This window comes from Brassica napus, unplaced genomic scaffold (assembly GCF_020379485.1).
Source record: "Brassica napus cultivar Da-Ae unplaced genomic scaffold, Da-Ae ScsIHWf_2890;HRSCAF=3674, whole genome shotgun sequence".
Taxonomy (NCBI): domain Eukaryota; kingdom Viridiplantae; phylum Streptophyta; class Magnoliopsida; order Brassicales; family Brassicaceae; genus Brassica; species Brassica napus.
In genome coordinates, this window is record NW_026016142.1 from 13,301 (window position 1) to 34,878 (window position 21,578).

Below are 21,578 nucleotides of genomic sequence, written 5' to 3' on the forward strand. Positions count from 1 at the left end.
CACTCGAAAATTAGATTGCAAACCAAATGAAATTATGTACACATGTATATAAAAATAAATTAATTATAAGTACACATCGAGAGATCATTCAGACATGTGACTGTAACCAAACCACGAAGTTGTCAGCACACCGGAGATAACGTGAGGCTCAACTTCTCCCTTTCACCGTCAGTCACGATTCTCACTATCCTCTTGAACGCGAAATGTACACAGTTCGATAAGGCGATCCAGCAAATCACTTCATACACAACTCCATTGCTGGATCCGACCAAGACCACGACGAAGACTCATCCCAACCACCACCACCGTAGTTCCATCCCTTTCCACCACCGCCATCGTCGCCACCGCCAGATCCGAATGGACCGTCGTTACCACCGATAAAATCGCCTTCTAGTAGAAAACGACCAAAATCGCCACCGTGTTCGCCGAAGGAAACGCGCTTCGTACGCCGCTTCTTGCGGATCCTTCTGATTGTCTTATAAGAGCTGGCTCTGACCGGTGAAGAGGAGATTGCATCAACAGCAAACGAAATGTGATTCGTCAAATCCCATCGGTTGAGAAGAGATTTTCCAAACGCTATGCCTCGCTTCGCCGTGAAAACTGAGACTGTATCGGCGCCGATCAGAGAGAACTCCATCATCTATAAATCTGACGACAACTTGCCGGTAGTGTCAGAAATAAATATCGAGAAGCTGACTCGGATCCGAGTAAGGCGGGTAAGTTCGGACACGTAACTGACTTACGTACACGTGGTTATAAAAAATAGACGCCTAAAGATGGGACCCATATTCTTGTTCGAAAAGCCCCAAAAGTGGGCTATATAACTCAAGTTGGGCCATATTCCAATTATAAAATATTAAAGCCCAAGAAAGTCCGTTTGTTTTATAAAAAAGCCCAAGAAAGTCCGTTTGTTGCGTAAACTATATTGTTTTCCCTCCTAAATCGAGAGACGAAAGTATAAATAGAAGTAGAACAGAATCATAAGTTACAAAGTGACTTTCTTGACCACTTGCATTGGTATTTCAGATGTTTTAATGTTCTTATAAACTTGTTGGTTGTGCCTTTGTCTGAAAACACACGGAAAACTGTAGCGATCATTTATAGCATAATGGAAGAAACTGTACTTTCGGCTCGTAAACAAATGGTGCTGGGGATTGATCATTGACAGCTTCACCATAAATCTCACGTGCGCACTGACACTTGTGTTCTCGGACTATACTAGGCATGCATTCCAAATTATATTCATAACCTTCTATATTTTCCCTCTCCATATCTTAAACTTTATCAAATACAGTATAGAACGTTTTCTGAAATCATTCTCATCATATGTAACTCCACATTTTGGCTTCCGAGTATATATATCTTCGGTACTATTACCACAAAGATTATTCCCAGTATAAGCATATGTAAATCTATATTACCACAAATATTATCTCATTAATGCTTCGTTATGTAGTATTAAGTCCACAGAATAACAACTTTTCATGTTTATCTTTTTATTCTTCTAAACTCTTTTTTTCAAACTGTATGAACTTAAAGAGTCATAGCCTTGTAAACTTTGTTATTAAATGGCTAAGTAAAACAGTAAAATGTTTTGATTAATCAAGAAATATTAGATCCGAAGATACATCTTTTTAGGCTGAGATGAGCATTTTCAATATTCTTCTCAAGCATACTTGAACAAAAGGCTGACTTCTCATTCCTTGGAAGGGGTCACATAAAACCACAAATGTCATGTTAGTATCGGGCGTCTTGGTTTTCTACTTTGAGAAGTAATGAGAGTATACCAATAAACATCCTAAATACATAATTAAATAAAAATTCAGGACATAATCAAGAAGTTAGCATCCCCATGCGAATTTTACTTTCGGGTGACCAATTACTAACCGCTATGTTTGACTTAATACTGATCTGAGCAGTGATCTATTAGATTTCGAATTATATACTAGTACTACTGAAGTTTGTTTGGCTTCATTACAATAAGTCAGCCACAAGCAAAAGATAAATATTGTTTATGATATAAAATACTGTATTTAGAGGATTTGTTGGGCTTATAAATTATCGTGCATGCAACATTAGGTACATACTTAGCTTATGTCCAAAGCCATTGTCATATACTATTGGTGTTGTCTCTAGTTATAGTCAAACATCAAACACCAGAAAAAAAAAATCACGAAATCCAATCTAAATCCAATTTTCAAAGCAGTGCCAGTTAACATTTTTTTTATGTAATATATACTCACATACATATACATATAGTATTAGATTTCCGAGAGTTTTGTTTTGGAACCATCAAATTTGATTATATGAAACCAATATAAAAATCACCGCAGCTTCGATACTTCATGTATTCGATAAAAATAAAATAGAAGTTGGGTAGTCGCTTCATTTTCTTGTTTATGTCACCAACTTTGTTTGTTTCACCTATTTCATTTGGTTTCAAATAAAGACATCCTTTAGTATATGTTGTTCATGTTATCTATCACAAGTTTCATGTTCTACTTTTAAGTTTTGTACATATAACAGAAATAATAACGTTACTCTTGTATTATAAATTCTGTCATAATTCAAAAAACTATACCTAACTATTATGGATGGAATTTACTATTTACTATCCACTTCACCACGTAACCTTAGTTATTCATACATGATAAATCTACGGTTACGTTTACCCGTTCTTCTATTTGAAAATTTGGATATTTCGCTATAACTTATTCTTTTATAATAAATGGATCAATTTATATCTCTTCTCTCTCTTCTAATTTAAAATGTTTCTCCCGCAAAGTCTGCCTGCCTTCTCTTAACGTATTTTCCTCCTCTCTCTCTCTCTCTCTCTCTCTGCTCACTCCTACCATTTTCTTTCCCTAGAGAAAAGTTTTTCCTGGAAAGATTCTTGAAACTATTCTTGCAATGGGTAAGATCCGACCCGGACCGGATCCAAAAGCGGCATTGGTCTCAGAGATTTGTTCCCTGTCGAGATCACCATCTCTTGCATTCACATCAATCGCTCGGGTTCATGTTTCATCGACTGGTATCTCATTCTCGGTGTATGTTCTTTTCTCATGTCTCAGTTTTTAAATATACTGGATACATTTTAATTGCCTTCTTTTTTTGGGATTTTTGCAAAATTGACCTACAACTAAAGTCAAACACAAAACTAACCTCCCTTTTTTTTTGAAAATTGGTTTTGCCCTATTCACCCCACAAGTTCATATAATTTACGAAAAGGCCATCAATTTTTTTTTTTTTTTTTTTTTTCGAAAATGACATTTTTACTCTCTCCCCTCATCATCATCAAGTAATTACAAGATTGCCATTGTCATCAATACCACAACCACCATGAACAACCAATTTGAAGCTCTTAATGCTCCCAAAATCGATTTACCCTTCTTCTTTTTCCATTCTTGTGAACTAACACAACATATCTCTCACTTTCTCTCCACAATGAGCTAAAAAAACCCAAGATTTTGATTCTAAAATTTTTATGGTTCATAAAGTCATAGAAGCTAACGATTATGGTGGGTGACTTTCGTTTGTGATTCTGTGTGCTTGGAGAAGCCTTATGTATGCTAAGGAACTTATCTCACCAATTTAAGGTATGACATCGAGTTTTTTTCCAGATCTGTTCGTCAGACGACTTACTTGGGAAGTCGTCTCGCTGTATACGACTTACCTTTCAGTCGTCTGGCTGTAGACGACTTACCTGGAAGTCGTCTGGTCAACGCAGAGGTTATTTTTGCAATTGACTTTGAAATCTGTAACCTGAGACGACTGAAAGTTAAGTCGTCTACTATTGTTTGGTTTCAAAAAAAATTCAAAAACCTAGACGACTTACATTTCAGTCGTCATAGGTTAGTTTTGCATTTGACTGGATAATTTCAGAAGTTTGACTTCCCCAGACGACTTACATTTCAGTCGTCTGGCGAAAATTAAATAATAATATTTTTTTAAAAGTAAACGACTTACAATTAAGTAGTCATAGGTTAGTTTTGCAATTGAAAAAAAAAACTTCAAGATTTATTATACACAGACGACTTATAATTCAGTCGTCCACCAGACGACTTAATTGTAAGTCGTCCAGGACTTTTTTCCGAGATTCTGGTCAAACCTCGTAAATCCTGGACGACTTACATTTCAGTCGTCTCGTGGACGACTGAATTATAAGTCGTCTGTATATAATTAAATCTTGAAGTTTTTTTTTTCAATTGCAAAACTAACCTATGACGACTTAACTGTAAGTCGTCTACTTTTAAAAAAATATTATTATTTTAATTTTCACTAGACGACTGAAATGTAAGTCGTCCAAAAAGTCAAACTTCTGAAATAATCCAGTCAAATGCAAACTAACCTCTGACGACTGAAATGAAATAAGTCGTCTAGCTTTTTTGGAGTTTTTTTTTAACCAAACAATAGTAGACGACTTAACTTTCAGTCGTCCGAAATAACAGATTTCAAAGTCAATTGCAAAAATAACCTCTGCGTTGACCAGACGACATATAGTTAGTCGTCTAGATAACTTAGATTGAAGTCGTCCGCGTCTTCTCCACTAGTTTTTAAGTCTTTTACGTTAGTTTTTGAATAACTTGTATTTTTAAGAGTGATAAGTAACTTCAAGATATGTAAAACTCATATTTACAAAATATGTTCTCTCCCTTAGTTTTACTAAATTGACTAAGTTTTTCAATGCAAACTTATAAAAAATATGAAATGCTTTGACTAGTTACTATTATTTGTTCCATCTCTTACCAACATTCTTGTTTATTAAGATGAGAAAAAGGCCATTGGAGTTTATTATTGCATATGAGAGATCCAAAGATAAGAAAAAGGCTACTGAAGTCTATTATTTCATTGATTTGTAAATGTGTAAAACACATTGTTAGCACATTTAATACATCTTGGAAAACATTATTACTGATTTTACAAAAAAATCACAACTAAAGAGTATACATGCAATTTACAAAACAGACCACAAACAAAACTATTATAGATCATTCATCTACAAAGACAAGCTTGGATTCCACTTGAGTAGACAAGACCAGACAACTTTTAAGAAGTCCAGACGACTTCTAAGAAGTCCAGACGACTTCCAGAAAGTTCAGACGACTTTGCCAGAAGACTTTTAGGAAGTTCAGACGACTTCCAGACGACTTTACAGGAAGTCCAGACGACTTTTAGGAAGTCCAGACGTCTTCCAGACGACTTCCAGACGACTAACAAGTAAGTCGTCCCAGAAGTCTTCCAGATCTGAAAAACCTGCATATTAAATCCAGATCTGGAAAACCTGCATATTCAAAAACGTTCAAATGGCTTAAAAACAAAAAATGAATGGAAGATTAGATAAATCTACCTTTACAAAACACAAAAATACATATCTAAAAATAAAAGATCTACCTTTAAATTAGTGGAAGATGAGTACCATCTAATTAAAAACCTGCAAAAAAAAAATAGATTAGTAACAAAGACATGAGACAAAATTGAAAAATTCATATAAGTTTGGTGTTTTCAAGTCAAAGAGATTAGAGTGGGTTTGGAGAGTTTTAGTTTGGGAAAAAAGTAAGAACTTTATACAACAAGAAGTTACCAAATGAAGAAAAATCAGACATAAGAACTTACCAAAACGCTCAGAAAAATCCAGACGACTTCCTGGAAGTCCAGACGACTTCCTGGAAGTCCAGACGACTTCCTGGAAGTCCAGACGACTTCCTGGAAGTCCAGACGACTTCCTGGAAGTCCAGACGACTTTGTCAGAAGACTTCCAAGAAGGCCAGACGACTTCCAGACGACTTCCAGACGACTAACAGGTAAGTCGTCCCAGAAGTCTTCCAGATCTGAAAAACCTGCACATCAAATCCAGATCTGAAAAACCTGCATATCCAAAAACGTTCAAATGACTTAAAAATAGAGAAAATGAGTGGAAGATTAGATAAATCTACATTTATAGAACACACAAAAATACATATCTAAAATTAATAGATCTACCTCTAAGTTAGTGGAAGATGAGTACCATTTGATTAAAAACCTGCAAAGAGATAGATTAATAAGAAATACATGAGACAAAACTGAAAAATTCATATAAAGTTTGGTGTTTTCAAGTCAAAGAGATTAGAGAGAGGTTGGAGAGTTTTAGAATGATGAACATTACATTTTGTTGCAGCAGCCATTTGAGAGGAGGAGAGAGAATGTGTAAATTTTTTCTTTTTATAGGGAAACAAAAAATCCAATTAGATTAAATATTTTTGACTCAGACGACTTCCTGGACGACTTACATTTCAGTCGTCTGGTGAAGAAATTAAAACAGACGACTTACATGTAAGTCGTCCAGAAGAGTTTAATATTTTTAGCGGGAAATTAAATATTTTTAGCGGGAAACTAAAATAGAAGACTTCCCAGACGACTTACAAGTAAGTCGTCTGGACGACTGAAATATACGTCGTCTGGGTAAATTATTCAACAGACGACTGAAATATAAGTCGTCCACACCCTAAACATAACCCCTAAACTTAATTATCTAATTAAACACTTCATAATACCAAATCAAACTTGAAAAGTGTTTACTATACACAAAAAAAACACATATAGGTGAAAACTAATTTTTGAAAAAATATTTTAGTTTTTCAAAATCTAACCCTAACAATACATACAATACTACAACATATGTTTGCCAAACTCCTAAAAAAGTATTTCATGATTCACTACTTTCACTCATCTATCTTCAAAACAAATCAATTTATATCATATCTTAATTTATATTTTAAAACTGTTTATAATTACTTGATTTTTATTTTTTACGCATCAAAATATTTTTTACAAGATTTATAAATTATTTTTAAAATAAACTGGTACTAGACGACTTACACTTCAGTCGTCCAGACGACTTCCAACATCTCAGATGACTCAGACGATTTACTGGGGCTATATTCGTAAAAAGGGCTTCTGTTTTTTTGTTTGGTCACAAGGGGCTGAGCTGTAATTTCACTAGGCTTTTAGGTTAGTTTGGCATTTGATTCAAGTTTGGGTATAGGTTTGGGATTAAAATCAAGTTGTGGGTTAGTTTTGGAAAAAACCCCCTTTTTTTTTTTTGTTCAATCATTTTAATTACCTTCTATTCATATTAAAAAGAGACATTGGATTGATTATGTATATGATTTATACAGGTCCAGGAAGATGCCGAGGTCAAGCTCATACGTAAACGATATCACAAACTAGGTCAGGTTCCATATCAGTTTCATTTTTGGATTTGAATGTGATTAGTTATCAATGTTAGACTTTAAATATTTATTTCATATAGTTTATCTCTACGATAAATCGTTATTTTTTTTTTTGTTTGTTCAGCTCTGAAGATTCATCCCGATAAAAACAATCACCCAAAAGCGGATATTGCTTTCAAGCTCATCCACGAGGTCAGCCATTTTTATCTTATTTATAAATTCAATTCCCAGCAAGCTACACGTGAATATATTATTATTTTCTCAGGAAATACAATAATACATTGTTATTAGTTTAAGCTATAAAGGTGTGTTGGGACATAATCGTACGCTTAATAATAGCATCCTCGTGTTATCCATGAACTCATTCATTGTCCCAGTACAATATAGTGATCCTATAACCCGGTTTGGCGGGTTCAATTAAGTTGTACTGAGTAACCCGGTTATGTTCCGGTTTCTAGAGCTTACTTGGTTTCTTGTTGTCTTGAGCGCATGTAGGCTTATTTATGTCTTTCAGACGAAACAAAGAGAAGATGCTTCAACACAGACCGTCGAAAGAATACATGTCTGAAATGCAGCCGAGTCTCACACAAAACCAAAGAGAACCGCACAGAGACTAAACCGAACCGGTTTTGTCAAACCCTCAGGGACATTAGGGATAAGTTCAGAGAAGAGAACAAGGTGATAGAGAGATGTCTAAAGACCAACGGTGCAAATTTCATGGGGAACCTAACCGAGGAAACCCCGGTTTTTGGTACACCGAAACAGAACCGGTTTAAGAAGGAGTTGCCGGTTTTTAATCCATCGGACTACAAGTTATGTGGTTATCCACATGTGAGGAACCGGGTGTTGGATAATAACTTGTCGGATTGGAAGATGTTCATGAGAAGCAGATCCACATGTGTTCACTCTTCATGATGATGATAAAGTTTTTTTCAGTTATTTCTTTTTTACTTATTCTTTGTCATTTTAGTAAGCTTTAATGAATTATTTCATAATTCAAACTCATATAAAACTTTTGATTACAGGTAATCACCATTAGTTAACTCATACAAAAATTGCTAGTTGGTACAATTTTGTATAGTTAGATGCAGAGCCGGAGTTGATCCAATTGTTGTGAAACAATTTAATGGGACCTCTACTTCATAGGCTACCAACTTTCATTTTTTAAATTTTTTTTTATATATTCATATAAATATGTAAGTATAAAATAAAATGGTTAACAAAAATAAATAAAAGTAAAAATTTATTTGTAGATTATGTAAAATTAACAGAGAAATAGATTACATTTCTATTTAATATAAAGTATAATTACTTTTATTTTTTTTATAAAAAATTTATATATTCATATAAATATGTAAGTATAAAATAAAATGGTTAACAAAAATAAATAAAAGTGAATTTTTTTTAGATTATGTAAAAGTAAATATGTAATATTATGTATAATATAACTTTAATATTTTTTTTATAAAAATAAAAAAATTGGAATGGCCTCCTACAGGCCGTTTTCTGGTTTTATGCTCCCTTCACTATGTACAGATTCAGTGGTTTCATGTCATCTTCTAGTTATAACTTATAAGTCGTCTGAGTCTGACGTATCATCTTTGTAAAGTGAGGGCAGAGAAAGAAAAAAAAAAAAATCCAACTCTCATTTATTTGAATCGATGAAAGTCTCAAGGGTATAATATATGGATTTCACTCTGCATCAACTTAACTTACAAGCTTTTCCATCATACACTGAGACATCTCTTAACAATTCTAACCTCAGATTACTCACTCTCGCATGCATATCTCGACAACAAGGCAATGTCTATACCGTAAATTTAGAAACTGTCTCCAACTCCAAGCATGGTTGACAACAACAAACCTCGCACGAACTCGCTCTTTTTAGACTTCTCTTGATCTTCACCTGAAAGTGGAGCTTCTTGAATCTCTCTGCACAAACAAATGTCAGAAACCAAGTGAGAAAGAAGCCATATTGTATGCTTCCTTGGGAGCAGAAGGTCAATACATATATCCAAAATACCTTTTGAGAGATTCCTTTAGCGAGAGTTTTGTAGCTGAGGTTCCTTCTACAACAGGTGTAACAGATTTGGTTGAAGGAGAACTAAACATAAAGGATGACAGCAACGGATCAGAATCTAAATTGGTTGAAGAAGTGAAACGTGTAGATCCACCGAGAAGAGACTGTAAGTTCGCTTCACGTAGCTCTTTTTTCAAGGCGAGATAAGCTGAGCCGTATCCACCTTTTCTCAACCTTCTCCTTCGCTGCACGTAGAATCTCTCGTCAAGGAAAGAAACACATTCACTCTTTAACTTGTAAACCAAACGATTACGTTACGTACTACAGAACAAAGCATCAAGACATCAAAAGTTAAAAGGATATCTTAAAGAAGTTCGCATGTTGCGTTGTTATATGGCCGACGATATCTAATCCCACCCTCTTTGTGCATACAGGACAGACCTGGGAGGAAAAAAAACAGATAAGTAACTCTTCAAAGAGTAGCATCGTGATCCATGAAAGATCACTAATTTACTGATTACCAGCTAATGAAGAACACTCAATTTAAAGAAATATTCCAAGATTGGATTCAAATGGGCTCATCTGATAGAAGAAACAAGAGGAAACTAAGAACAGAACATAAAGCCAACATTTTCAATTTCAAGCAAAGCTTCTAACTTTCTATAAGGAGACCAAAGTTTTTGTAACATCTGAACAAAGCCAAAGCTAAAAAGACAAGAACAAACCTAAGAATCAGACAGGTCCTGTCTCCAAAGACGTAACATTTTAAAGAACACAACATAAAGCCACAACAGTTTCAGTTTCAAGCAAAGCTTGGAACTTTCTAAAAGGAAACCAAACTTTTTGTAACATCTGAACAAATATAAAGCTAAAGACATGATCAAACCTAAAGAAACAGACAGATCTTGTCTCCAAAGACGTAACATTTTAAAGAACAGAACATAAAGCTAACATTCTCAATTTCAAGCAACGATTGGAACTTTCTAAAAAGAGACCAAACTTTTTTTGTAACCTCTGAACAAAGCTAAAGCTAAAGACATGATCAAACCTAAGAATTAGACAGATCCTGTCTCCAAAGACGTAACATTTAAAAGAACACAACATAAAGCCAACATTTTCAATTTCAAGCAAAGGCTGCAAAGCCTCCAACTTTCTATAAGGAAACCAATTTTTTTTGTAGCATCTGAACAAAGCTAAAGCTAAAGACAAGATCAAACCTACGATTCAGACAGATCCTGTCTCCAAAGACGGAACTTAAAAAAAAACAGAACATAAAAGCCAACATTTTCAATTTCAAGCAAAGCTTCAAACTTTCTAAAAGGAAACCAAACTTTTTGTAATATCTGAACAAAGACAAGATCAAACCTAAGAATCAGACACATCCTGTCTCCGAAGACGTAACATTTTAAAAGAAGGGTTTGATTAATGATTCGTTAATTTTACCCCGTTCTTGGCCTCAACAGGATGCTCTTCATCAATGTGACAACATAGCCCTACAATATCAAAAACATCTGCGCAAAACGGGCAGATAAACTCCGACTTAGATTCGTCTTCTCCTTCGAGATCCTCGTATCCTCCACCATATAACAAATCTGCCCCCCAAAACCAATCAATCTCACGAAGAAGCCAAAAAATAAAACAGGATCCGTAAACAACAAAAAATATGTAAGAACCTGATCTGGATTGACATCGTCTCGATGAAATAACGGAAGGATGATTGATCCATGAACTGGAATCCATTCTCCTCTGATTGTTACAAAAGATAAATAAAACAGAGAAGAATTGAGATGAAAGGAGCAAAAAAAATTGAATGTGATGAAATGAACGAAACCCTAGAAGGACGGAGAGAGAGAGAGAGAGGAAGGAGATGGAGAGAACAATGGAAGGAGATGGAGAGAGAGTGGAAGCTAGACTTTATTACCGAACTTCAGCTTCTGTAAGAAGACAACATTGTCAAAAAAAGGCAACATAATATTTACTGTTAGACCCTCAAGTTTTATTCTTATTTATAGTTTTGCACCAATTAGTTAGCAAGTTGTTCACGCGGTTTGGTTTGCAATGGACCAGAGTATATAATTAAAGAGGTTTTTCGTTGTATATTATATAATTCACACTTGGGTGGCGTTGGTCTACCACGAAGTTCTGTCCGAGAAAATAAAATGTCACGTTTATCATTAGTCTATAACAAATTTATATGGTAAACTGGTACAATTATTAGTGACTAATTTATAGTTTACTAGATTAAACACGTTTCTGTCAGTTTCTAAGCCTCTTTGCGAAGTGGTGGATCCACTATGACGACGAATTGGGTCGGTAATTCAAAGGCCTGAGAAGGATTGTGTAGGCACAATTGGAACAAAGAGTCGAACCCTTGACGAATCACGTGATAACTGATAAGTATGAGGTTATATTTCAAATTCGTCTTGCATCCTTTATTGCATTGGTTCCGGGCCATTTGGGCCCATATGTGAAAATTCATATATTTCACACTTGCGTCAAGTTGCTAGTTGTTCCTCTTCCTCTTCAAAGAAATTGTGTTGTAGCCTTGTAGGTTACAACTTACAATCTTTAAAATTCCAACTCGAATTTATATTTCAAATGATTGGATCAACAAACAGTACCATGCAAGTCAAACTACAAAGTCTTTGGTTCCAAATTTTTTTTTTTGTAATACAAGAAAAAAACTTTGATATTAGTCTTTGGTTCCAAACTAATATCAAATTAACGAGGGAAACTATGTAGAAGGCAAAAAGTTTTGGTTGTTTTAAAGGTTTCACTAGAAATGAAGCGGCAAATTTGAACATTACACTCTCAAGTGATTGACAGATAGACCATCACCATTTTTGTCCTAATAAAGACAAAACTTTCAGAAAAAAATGCAACTAAAAAATGTTATAACAAGACTGAAAAATCATATTGATTCTTGATCTTTCGGTTTTCTACCACATATCACATAAACCAAATACAAAAAAATTCAGATAATAAGTTAATTAAACAAGACAAAACAAAATCACAAACTAATTCGTTAGCTAATACTCTCTGAAAAACATACTAAAAATAATTAATTATTTAAACTCAAATCGATGAGATCGAGAGATACGTTTAAGCATAAACAGAAGAAGCATACGAAAGAGCCATGAGTAACACAGCAGCTTGCTCTCCTCGCTAGCTTCTTCTTCCTCTGCATCATAACTTCTCTCCCCAACTCCATCAATCTCTGCTTCAACGAGTCACCAATCTTGGAACTCTGCTTCTTCTTCTTCTTCTTAACTTCCGATCTAACAGTACTTTTCTTCTTCTTGTTCCTGATCCCGCATGCGTTACATAGCGACTACATAACACAAACCAAACAGATCAGATCAGATCGGATCGGATCGAAATCGAGGTTAGGTGAAGATCAAGAAGAGTCTAAACCTTGGGGCCGGTGGGACCCCCGCCAAAGAGGGGTTTTGCTAGTACCGCAAATGGCGCAACTCTTCTTCTCGTTGATCGTACCTCCTCCTCCATCACTGCTGCTGCTGATTTCTTCAGTTGCATCTACGGATGTGAACTTGGTTGTCATGGCTTCTGAATCGAAGATCTACACTCAAAGAAAATTGCGGTTAAAACTAAACCGATCACTAAAGTAAACCAAGAAGATATAATCAGATCACTCACTTTCTCGGTGTGATCTAGCATTCTCCCAACTTCGGTTAAAATGTCTGAATCGAACAGCAGATCGGGAGGATTTTCAAAAAAATCAGACAGGTGAAGTTGTCTGAAGGAGCTGGAGAAGATCGCGATGAATTCTCAAAGACAAGAGAGAGATCAGAAAAAACAAAGAATTTGAAAAAAAATGGAGACAGAGAGTAGCGAGGGAGTGTCAGAAGAGAAGCAGAGATATTTTTTTTTGAGTTTTTTACACTGCAGGTCAGTTTTCAAGTTTTATTTACATTCTAAGACAGTTTCTGCTAGTGGGGAGTTTTTTGTAACTAAAACCAAACCATTACAATTAAAGTCATTCATCTAACTAAAATGGTCCTACCATCTTATTAAGTTGATTATTATTTTTATTTGAAACGAACAAACAAAAAATTAAAATTAAAAACTTCTTCTTCACATTTCATTTTTCGGTATCTCAATCCATGGTGGATGCATCATATCATCTATGCTGCAGTTCTTCTTCGCCGTACTTTTTGGCCCTCCTCCGTCACCATCGATGAACTTCAGCCAAGCTCGAGCAGAAGCCGTAGCGGTTTGTCTTTTCCTTCGTCGCCGCGAAATCATCAGAACATCTTCCTCCTCGACGTCGTTCTCTGCAATTCATCTCCGTTGTACTCCGACAATAGCTTGACGCCCAGAACAAGTCCGACGAGATCTCCAACGGAACCGCACATCTCTGAAGCCCGACGAGAACTTCGACAGACCAGCACATCTCTGCAGCCAAGCCTCGTCTCAAAGCTCTACTCGGCGTCGTCCTCCGTTTCATTTTTGCTTCTGCCGTCGTTCCGTCTCATCCACATCTCTGAAGCCGAGGAGTTCTGTCCAAATTTCGTTTTTGCAACTTAGATCCTTGTACTTTTGTATTCTTCTTAATTTGGCACAAAATCTTTAAATGTGTAGATTTCTCCTCAATTTCAGCCCAAACTTTTAGATTGTACAAACCAGCCCCCACAATACGTAAATATGTAGGAAAATGTAATAAACACCTAGATACACACATAATCGAGGTAAATGAACAAAAATGTTTATTAAGAACCATTAAAATCATAAAATACCACCATGCTCCTAAATAATGTGACATGATTTTAATGTTTTTTTTTTGCAAAATATTTGTAACTACAAATCACGTAGACACAAATTTTTGATTAGTAAATTTAACGCTTAAAATAATTTGATAATCATGATAATCAAAATTTACTATTGGTCATGTATGTGAACATGTGTACATAAAGATTACATATATACATGTGTACATGTGTACAAAAAAATTATATATATACATGTGTATATATTTACGAGTGTACATGAGTACATTATTAAAGCGATGTACAAGTAGATACGATCTTAAGATAAAAAAAATTGTTTGATTTACCTAGATACATACTTGCATAATTGTTTATAACTATTAGTGTACATGTGTATATTAAAATTGAAGGTGTCAATGTGTACAACATATATGGTAGTGTACATGTGTACAATACTTGGAAATTGGGTAGAATACAACGTTAAGATATTATTAAAGCCATGTACAATACAAGTAGAATACAACGTTAAGATACATTTTTTGTTTGATTTACATGGATACATACTGCATAATTGTTTATAACTATTAGTGTACATGTGTACATTTTTTTTTGGTCAACTTATGTACATGTGTGCACTACATGTATACGCACTTGGAAATTAGATAGATTGCATTCAAAGATGTAGTGGCAGTAAACTATGAAATTTCTTAATTATCATTATATAAAGCATTACGAAATTGATTTTCAAGTTGATCGTGAAGAGGAATATATTTAGTAACAAAAAAAACTTTGTTGACATATAATTAATAATAAATGATTATAATAGTTTATAGCATCTTAATTAAGTTCATTTATGTAATTTTAAGATGCATTTAGAGATTTTAGTGCATATACGTCTTTATTTGCACAATCTAAAAGTCTGAGAAAATATTGAAGAAAAATCTGCACATTTTAAAACTTAGTGACCAAATTATAAAAAAGAGAAATTTAAGGACTAAAAATGCAATATTTAAAATTTGGCCATTGTTGATGAGCTTCAATTTAGAGCATAACGAAAGAGAACGATATATTAAACTTAGATTTGGTTTGACGAGGATCACGGAAGAGAAGCATAAATCGGTGAGACTGCCAAGATAGTGGAGGATCTAAAATGAAATCAAGTTGATGTAATCGAGGGTTTGACGGACGCGGATGAGCTGCGGTGTAGTCGACAGAAACACCGTGGGGGATGAAGGCGCGATGGAGTTGTTGTGGTTTAGGAGAGACTCGCAAACGACGACCAACCATAGATTTATGTTGCTTCAAGCTTGAGATTCACAATATATATGAGTTTATTGTATTTTCTGCAACTATGGTGAGATGAATAAATAATATTTTAATATTTAGTTAGACTTTAGTTAGATTTCAATTATTTTGTGAGTTGGAAGATGTAAAAGCGTGTATTGGGGAAGCAAAAGTGTGTGAGGAGTATAAACTGACTTATAGTGTTATTAAAAAGGAAAACTGTCTTGTGGTGTAATATTTTCTTTTTTTTTTTGTGTTTCACAGTAACGACCCAACAAACACCACAAGAATCAGATCTATAAACCAAACGCCATTTTTATAAAATTGAATTGGGCCGGCTAAAACCTACTGTAGAAAATGACGAAACTACCCTACCCCTGTACCGACCAATTAGGCGCCTAAACAAACTGCAAAACCGGGAGGAGTTTTCTTTTTTTGTATATTTGGGTGAAAAGGAAAGGGCGCCAATCGAATTGGCGCTGAAATGTTTTTGATTAATTAAGAAATTAAACATTAACTTAACCCGGACTGAACCGTGATTTAAATGTGCCAGATCAACGGCTCAGATCTTCAGCTTCACCTATGCTCTGAAGGTTTAACCGAAAATAACACTGGATACATATAAATTCTTAGATTACTATATTCATCTCGTTTATAATTTTCTTATGAAACTAGATGACGTTCTTACCGCATCCTCAAAAAGCCAATAACTATTTCAATCCTAAAGCAAGAAAGTGTTTCTTCAGGACAAGACTTCACATGTCGTTGTCGATGATATCCCGCATCATCTGAATTGGGATTAGCCCTTCTGTCCTGATTGCATCTTTGCTTGGGTCAGGACTGATGAATAACAATGTAGGCAAACCCCGAACCTGCATATTAAAGATTTGCTTTCACATTGATACACTAAGAGGAGACTCATGAAAAAAAAAATAGAAGGTGAGAGAGTAAGAGTTTACCTGCATGTCGCGTGCAAACTCGTACTCATCATCTGTATCAACTTTCACAATCATTGCATTGCTCTCATACTCTACTGCAAGCTGTTTCAAAAATAGCAAAACTAGTTAACATGAATCTCCCGAGATATTTGCAGAGTAATAGCGAGTAGATAGAGACAATGATCTTTCCCAAAGAGTACAGCTATTTAACACGAATCTAAAGAATATAGTGAGTTACTCCAATCCCACACACAGTTCGAACAATTTCTTCTGTAAATGGAAACACGCCAAGTTCACGACAAGATATCTTTACCATAAGGAACGGGAGAGAACACATGTAAGACTGGAAATGGCTTTTTCCTATTAAACTCACCAAACACTACACGGTAGAATAAACTTGATTTACGAGAAGAGTATCTAAACTCTTGAGCTATGTCCAAACCCGACCATAGATAAATCAAGAATGCCCCCAATGCCTTTTCATAGTTCCCTTAAAAAAAACCAGTGAGCTCTCAAAACTTACCTTAGAGTCTTTGCTGAGCTAGCAAGTCTACAATTCACTGACCAACCCATTTCAAGATTCAGGATAATATGAAAGATGACGAGTAGCAAAATCCAACGTTTGTAACAATATAAGCATACTAGAGGCTAAAAAAAGAAGCAAATGAAATGGGGAATACCGAATACGTAAGAAACAAAGAAGGTGAGGGATGAGAATCGATGTGTACCATTTCAAGTTCCTGGGCCATCAAGATACAAGGTCCACACCACGTGGCATAAAAATCAACAATGACCGGCACCTTCCTCTCTCCTTTCACCAGCTCTTGAAGTTCTTCAGCTGATAATTTCTTCTGTCAAACCAATAAAAACACGAAAAAAAATTAAGCCAACAGCGAATCTCCCACTTGTTGTCAGTCTCATAGAGTTAGTTATCCACAGATTCTCAAAATAAGCAAATATCAATTCTGAGCAATTAGCAGTCTAGTGCTGCATAGAGCTTACACATTGTTCTTATATAACAATAAGGAGACACGAGAGTGGAGTAAGACAGTATACCACAAGATAATCTTCTCTAACAAACTTGCCGCGAGGTGGAGGGCACAGAAGCTTCCGCTGATGCGTCAACGGCGAGAAGGACAAGTTCCCGGCGGTGGAGGATGAGAACGGCGGTCGACGGATTGACGACGGAGCATGGAGTGTGGATAGAATCGGCGATAAGGGGACGTTGAGGCGAGAAAGAGTTACGGATTGAACAAGAGCCATTTTGGGAAGCGTAAGTGGAAAAATGATTGTTTTTTTTTTTTAAAAGAAGGTTTTTTTACACACTTGATGGGCTTTATTGATTCTTAACGGGCCAAATATTTTGAAGCCCATTTGATCTATTAGGGCACTTTAACTTTCAACTATAAATTCATACGTATGATCTTTTTGGGGAAACCCTAGCCGATCAAGTTCTCTAGTCTCTCTTCCATTTTACTCAGGTTAGCTTCTTCTTCTACCGCGCCGATTATATCATCTTTCTTTCGGTTGTTCCGATCGTGATTTGATTGAATAGTGTTTTGTTTACAGAGATGGCCAAGTCGAAGAATCACACGGCGCATAACCAGTCGGCTAAGGCCCACAAGAACGGAATCAAGAAGCCAAGGAGGCACCGTCACACTCCCACCAGAGGGGTTAGTCTTTATAGAAGCTTAGACTTAAACTCTCTAGATTTGAATTTTTGTTTCACGGTTTGATTTGTTTTTTTATGCTGAAATGATTACAGATGGATCCTAAGTTCTTGAGGAACCAGAGGTACGCAAGGAAGCACAACGTCAAGAGCGGCGAGAATGCCACCACTGAAGATTAAGCTTTTGATTCTCTCTGAGTGACGTTTTGAGGTTTTTTTAATGAAATTAAGACTGTTTTAGACAAGGGAACCAATTTACATTTCGCGTTATGTTTGGTTTGATTATGTTTAAGCGTGAGGTTTATGTACTCTGTTATCCTGGCCTTCAATTTAATATCATGGATTTTCATTTCGTATGGTTTTGAGTTTCTTTATTTGATTGGTTTTTGCACAATTGTTCATATGTTATCTTGAATTGAAAACTGGGAGGCTGTATCTATCATATTTAGGGATTATATCGGACATTAGCTTGTTATTTTTTATAGGGTTCTGTAATCTAAAGTTATGTTCTGTATCATGATAGTTCTGTATTGTAAATGTATGTCTGGGACATTTGAATCGATCATCGCCCATTTGTTAGGTTCTCGTTTCATGAATATACTGGTAGCTTGTTAAAAAACTCGTATGGCTGTGCATATCACAAATATCTTCTTTGAGTTACAATAAGTTTGATTTTTGCTATCAATTATGGATTGGTATATCTTCAGATTATTAATTTGATCAAGTGATTAGAGTGTTCTGTTAGTTAGGATATTCTGTTGTTACGATCAGAGCACAACTGCTCCTTGAATATCGATAATAAGGTTTTTGTGGGCAAAAAATTCAACTTTGGTTGCGTGAAAGAAAAACACCAACAACCTAAACTCACGTGTGTATATACTTGATCACAATAGCCATAAGGCCCATAACACTTCACTAATCTCACATACCGTAAATAAGCAAAATCCCACCTGGCTCCATATGATTGGAGGTCGTCATAACTTCTACGTCACAGGCTGTCATTTTTAAAGACAGCGAGCAGATTCGCGGGAAGAGAGCGCGTGGGAATGTATTGCCTCGCGCTTGATGGCTCTCTTCAGTAAATCCATAGTGACTGAGGGTATTAACGGAATATTCTCCGTAACGTATGAACCATTATAATATTTTCCGCTGCTTTGTTTATTTCTTTTTTGTTTCCTTTTCCTCCCTTCTCTTCTGTCGCCTTTCGAAGGTTGGGGAAAGGCCTTCGCAGAAATTAAAAAGCTAGAGAGAGAGAGAGAGAGAGAGAGAGAATCTCAATTTCTTTTGATTCTCCTTATAGTAAATTAGGGTTTCCTATTTGATTTCGCCCCCTTTCGAGAGCTCAATCTCCCGCCTTTTATTCGTCTCCTTCCTCCTCTTGCTCCAAAACCCTAACTTTGCTTCGCTCGCTATTATCAATTCCTCGGATCGATTTGGTGCTGGACGTGGAGGAATCAGTGATGGGCGCCCCGGATAAGCCACAATCTAATTCCAATTCGATGCAGGTGCGTCTCTCGCTCTCGCTCTCTCGCTTTGCTTGTTCGGTCACTTGATTCGAATTAGGTTTTTCTCGATTAAGGAAATGTTCAGAGAGGAAGCAAATGTTTTTTTTTTTTTTTAACTTTCCCTTTAAATTCACTATTGTATCGGATTGTTCAGAGAGTGAAGGTGTATCATTTGAATGAAGATGGTAAATGGGATGATAGAGGAACTGGGCATGTAAGCATCGACTACGTGGAGGTGATGTTCTGATTCTAATTGAGTTAAACTCTATTCTGTAAATATATTTTAAGGACTTGTAGCTTAATTAAAATGCTATATGTTGCAGCGTTCTGAAGAACTCAGTCTATGTGTAATCGATGAAGATGATAACGAGACGTTGCTTGTGCATCCCATCAACACTGAGGATATTTACAGGAAGCAAGAAGGTAGACTTTGGGTTTTATCAGCTTTGATTGATATCCTGTTTTTTTCTTTCTAATAAGTGGTATTGTGTCAATATACAGACACATAATCTCGTGGAGAGATCCAGAGCGGTCGACAGAATTGGCTTTGAGCTTTCAAGAGACTGCGGGTTGCTCTTATGTATGGTTAGTGAAGAAAGTACTCCTGTTATTTTCTTCTCTTCCCTCTTTTTTTTACATATTGCAATTGTCTTGACTGTAAATGTGGTGTTTGAAATTCAGGGATCAGATCTGCACTATGCAACGAAACTTGTATGTCAGCTCTCTGAACAGTAAGAACTTTCTCCTGGAGTATCTTGATCCTTGTTAATCGTGATTTGCTTCTTCTATTTAGTAGTATAAGCTTATTCTATATGTTCTGTTCTGTGTCACGGAAATGAATGTAGAGTGTGTTCATTTCCTGTAATAGCGATTCAAGGGTCTTAGCTAGGTTAGCATCTGGGAGCATTTGGATTTCAGAATATTATGTGAAGATATGTTTTACCATTTGCTTGGTGTTGAAGTTGTTCTTCTTACTAATCGTGATTGTTGTCTTATTAATCTGTTATACTGTATCCTAATTTGCTTCAAAGTTTCATTTCAATATTAGTGTATATATATTGTTTAAAAGCATTATCGTTTTTTTTTTTAAGCATGCGGTCTTCATCTTGCAAGTTTTTTATATTAACTTCTGATTTTGTAATCATCTCTGATTAAGCAGGTGAACCATTCCCTAGCCTGAATAGTGAGTTGAGGGAGCTTCCTGCTGTAGAGCTTACTACCCTTCCCTTAATACTGAAGGTTACGATTCTACTGCCCTTATTCTTTATTGATATCTCACGTCTGGTGAACATGCATAACAACTTGTAAATATGAAGGCATCGCTTTTAACTTTTAAGTGTTCTCTTCTCGAATGTTTTGAACTGCCTTTTTTCCTCTCGTTGTCCTCTATTTCAATCCATTTGTGTTGCGCCTTCCAGAACTACAACAGATGTTTGTGCCCTGAAAATCTTTTCATCTTTATTAATAGTGTCGTTGATGCGTTGGATTTGTTCCTAGGTTTTTGTTTTCAAAAAAATTTATTATATCTTTTTATCTTCCTTGCAGATTGTTACAGAGAACGGCATGTCAGATCAGATGCGTCTAACTGAACTTATATTGAAGGATGTAAGTTATAAAGTATTCTTGTCCTGGCCAGTTCAATTTAGTGTGATATGCTTGCATTCTCTCTGGGAAATCTTATTCCATTCCATGCTTAATTTTTTCTTTCATGCTGTCACTAGTACTGCGGTTATTTCATGTTTGCAAACAAGCGCTAGCAAGGACATTTCCATTGATATATTTTGAGTCTTGTTTTTTTTTTTTAAAGTTCGTCGTAAAGGTACCCGAGTTTGTTAGCTCAGTGTCAAGTTTGACTTTATGCAAATTCTTATAGTTTATCATGTCTTGAGAAGTATATTCTGGAAAATTCCTTATACTAACTTTTCCCTTTGTGCAGCATGATTTCTTCCGGAATCTGATGGATGTGTTTAAAATATGCGAGGACTTGGAAAATGTTGATGGCCTGCACATGATATTCAATATTGTCAAAGGAATCAGTTAGTACAACCATACATATCATTATTCCAAATCTCGGTATTTAAATTATACTGATTTCCAGCATATCTCAGATAAGAGACAAACTCAACGAAAAAATATTTGGAGAACAAACAAAAGATAATTATCGGATGCCCTCGCTGTATAAAACTCACGGATATACAAGCACAACAAGCAAACACTTGCGGCATAC

General features: G+C 35.6%; 4 protein-coding genes and 3 pseudogenes across 4 annotated transcripts; 3 read left to right on the top strand and 4 right to left on the bottom strand.

The window, feature by feature from the left end:
• Window positions 1-63: 63 nt before the first annotated feature.
• LOC125602544 lies at window positions 64-733 on the bottom strand (annotated as a pseudogene).
• Window positions 734-2,793: 2,060 nt separating this feature from the next.
• On the top strand, window positions 2,794-8,269 carry LOC125602545 (annotated as a pseudogene).
• A 568-nt stretch (window positions 8,270-8,837) lies between these two features.
• On the bottom strand, window positions 8,838-11,180 carry LOC125602550 (protein DEHYDRATION-INDUCED 19 homolog 4-like). The gene is made up of 5 exons (XM_048774134.1): window positions 10,902-11,180; window positions 10,672-10,820; window positions 9,592-9,669; window positions 9,232-9,479; window positions 8,838-9,140 (listed from the first exon to the last, which is right to left on the bottom strand). Exons 1-5 carry the CDS (start codon window positions 10,966-10,968, stop codon window positions 9,029-9,031), a joined length of 654 nt encoding a protein of 217 aa, XP_048630091.1. The 5' UTR covers window positions 10,969-11,180; the 3' UTR covers window positions 8,838-9,028.
• A 922-nt stretch (window positions 11,181-12,102) lies between these two features.
• LOC125602546 lies at window positions 12,103-13,128 on the bottom strand (annotated as a pseudogene).
• A 2,559-nt stretch (window positions 13,129-15,687) lies between these two features.
• Window positions 15,688-17,474, bottom strand: LOC125602543 (thioredoxin-like protein CITRX, chloroplastic). The gene is made up of 4 exons (XM_048774131.1): window positions 17,234-17,474; window positions 16,906-17,028; window positions 16,199-16,279; window positions 15,688-16,111 (listed from the first exon to the last, which is right to left on the bottom strand). Exons 1-4 carry the CDS (start codon window positions 17,438-17,440, stop codon window positions 15,995-15,997), a joined length of 528 nt encoding a protein of 175 aa, XP_048630088.1. The 5' UTR covers window positions 17,441-17,474; the 3' UTR covers window positions 15,688-15,994.
• Window positions 17,475-17,524: 50 nt separating this feature from the next.
• On the top strand, window positions 17,525-18,202 carry LOC125602541 (60S ribosomal protein L29-1). The gene is made up of 3 exons (XM_048774129.1): window positions 17,525-17,658; window positions 17,747-17,850; window positions 17,943-18,202. The coding sequence occupies exons 2-3, from the start codon at window positions 17,749-17,751 to the stop codon at window positions 18,024-18,026; spliced, it is 186 nt and encodes a 61-aa protein (XP_048630086.1). The 5' UTR covers window positions 17,525-17,658; window positions 17,747-17,748; the 3' UTR covers window positions 18,027-18,202.
• A 911-nt stretch (window positions 18,203-19,113) lies between these two features.
• Window positions 19,114-21,412, top strand: LOC125602542 (serine/threonine-protein phosphatase 4 regulatory subunit 3-like). Its single transcript, XM_048774130.1, has 8 exons — window positions 19,114-19,351; window positions 19,506-19,586; window positions 19,675-19,778; window positions 19,856-19,936; window positions 20,033-20,082; window positions 20,511-20,590; window positions 20,897-20,956; window positions 21,288-21,412. Exons 1-8 carry the CDS (start codon window positions 19,307-19,309, stop codon window positions 21,390-21,392), a joined length of 606 nt encoding a protein of 201 aa, XP_048630087.1. The 5' UTR covers window positions 19,114-19,306; the 3' UTR covers window positions 21,393-21,412.
• Window positions 21,413-21,578: the final 166 nt, after the last annotated feature.